Source organism: Laccaria bicolor, genomic scaffold (assembly GCF_000143565.1).
Source record: "Laccaria bicolor S238N-H82 LACBIscaffold_18 genomic scaffold, whole genome shotgun sequence".
Lineage (NCBI taxonomy): Eukaryota > Fungi > Basidiomycota > Agaricomycetes > Agaricales > Hydnangiaceae > Laccaria > Laccaria bicolor.
Window position 1 is genome coordinate 241,390 of NW_001889889.1, and position 2,256 is coordinate 243,645.

Below are 2,256 nucleotides of genomic sequence, written 5' to 3' on the forward strand. Positions count from 1 at the left end.
TTGGCGCGAGCCTTGCCCTTGTCTGCACGCAAAGGCCTAGCGAGAGGCACAGAGTCCGACGAGCTTGAACGGGAACGGTTGGGATGTTGGATGGCCTCGTCGTCAGACGAGGGTTTCTCAATAATCTTGCGTCGTTTACCTGGCTAAGAAACCAAAAAAGTTAGTAAAAATGTCTAAGCAGAGGAAAATGAAGAAACTTACAGGGCCAATAGCCAGCTTCAAGGGTGTTGTAGACGGAGGATCGATGATCTCGACCACATCCGAATCTTCGTCCATGACCATGGCACGAGTACGCTTCGACCTTCGAACAGGGACAGGCGGCGTCGAGTCAGGCGAGGAAACTGGCAGGGACTCTGGGCCAGGGCTTGGTAGAAACAACGAATCGGATCCCGTAGGAGAAGGGGAGTGAACGACATGAGCTCGACCTCGGGGAGTAATGATCCCCGGAGGTGACGAAGACCTGCGGTCGCTCGGCGCGTCCTCCTCTCCTATGTACCCCGTGGTAAAGCTGGAGTCTAGGCATTCGCCCTAGAAAGATAAAAATCATTAGAAGAAAAATAAAAAGAAAGAATGGAAGAAAGTTACTTACAGGGCTATAAAGCGCACGACCATCCAATGGTTCTTGCAGCCATTCCTCCCAGGCAGTACTTCGGTTGTGTTCTTCAACGTGTTGGGCGGCATTGTAAACGGACGCCAGTAAACGAGACTTGTGTGACGTAGGACCACCAGGACGAGCGAGGATGTCTGAAAACAATGCTAACTAAGGCAATAAAAAGTCGAAAATCAGCAGAGAATAAAAGAAAAGAACAGAGACTCACCATATAACTATGCAGGCGGTATAGCGTAGCCATAATCTCGGCCTCAGACATAGCGTTGAGGCGGGAACGCGAGAAGAGGTCAATGCCGACTTCGAACGCTTGAACGGCAGCGCGACAACCAAGGAATGCAGTAGGCATGGTGGGGAAAGTTAGAAAGAAATTGTGACAATCGCTCCCATAAAGCACGAAGTTTATAGGAACGTCAGGCGGAACATACGGAATAGCGAGGCACTTTCCGAAGAATAGTCTACGGGAGAAGATCGCTGAGAATCCCTCGGTCCCGTCGACCCTGAAAATCTTAATGGACGCCAAAAAATGTTAATCAACTGAGGCGTACCTAGGCAACAATAGGAATATGATGTCATGTCTTCAAAGAATAACGCGCCTGCACTAGTAATAGTAATTGACGCCGAAAGATAAAAGACACGCTTGACAGACGGTGATCTTTTGAAGACATATCAATATAAAATCCAGAAAAACACGAGGGGAACATCCTCATACGGGGATCTAGTGATGACCGAGGACGGTCAGTATTATAGTGAGGGGGAGATGATACGGAGTGTAACAATACACCCGTAAAAATGCGAATTTTAGCGATTTCTCCTATAAAACCTCCTATAGTAGAAATACAGTCACATTGATCATAAGGATCGTTAGACGCAACCCGGTCTAGTCGATTAAAGTCTACATCCGAGAAATGTGCACGCCTTAGACAGTAGGAATTGTGGTTGGTTCGTGACTGAATCACCTCAATATACTTGAAGTCTAATAAAAGGCTACACTACCATGAAATAGTACGCTACTGAGTGTTCTAGAGTAAAAACACCCCTGCACAGGGTGTTGGAGTTTACACCAAACCAGGGTCTCACTTATTATGGATTAAAAGATATTAATTCTAAAGATAAACGCGCGAGCATAGAAACTCGACGCGTACCTGATGCGAGAAGTCATTCGGTCACGTGCTACGAAGCATGATCCAAGAAGTCATGTGGAGAGACGCATCACGCGCATCAACGCATCACAAATCATGGCATCATTGACCCAAGAAAACTAAGCTTCATGAAATATTCCGAAGCCTGCCAAAAGAGAAAAACTATGAACGATTTGCCGTGCGGTCCGAGGCCCGGGCATAGTATCTAATAATAGAGAGAAAAATCACTAAGCGGACCGTTCGTCTCGGCTGAACCGATCGTGAAAACCGTTTACGGCGATTCCCGCGTACGCATCAATACTGATGCGTCGCGTCGCCACAATAGAGAAAACACTACAAAAACTTAAAAGAAGTCAGCTCAGTTGTGCCACACACAACTGAGCCACTTCGAACCTTTACTAAAAATCAGTATTAATTCATCCGACCTCTCGAGGTCTTATCAGTGCCCCCCTAATTCCTGCAGGAATCCGGTCATTCCGGCGGATTCCGGTGGATTCCGGAGGAATG

At 47.2% G+C, this 2,256-nt stretch overlaps 1 protein-coding gene across 1 annotated transcript in view; it reads right to left on the reverse strand.

The window, feature by feature from the left end:
• Positions 1–956, reverse strand: part of LACBIDRAFT_328729 (uncharacterized protein) — a gene marked incomplete at both ends in the record, with an annotated part of 2,409 nt that extends 1,453 nt beyond the window's left edge. Inside the window, 4 exons of the mRNA XM_001882857.1 lie at positions 51–143; positions 202–528; positions 590–760; positions 819–956. Of these exons, the coding sequence (XP_001882892.1) occupies positions 51–143; positions 202–528; positions 590–760; positions 819–956 (729 nt within the window). The remainder of the gene's footprint in view (positions 1–50; positions 144–201; positions 529–589; positions 761–818) is intronic.
• Positions 957–2,256: the final 1,300 nt, after the last annotated feature.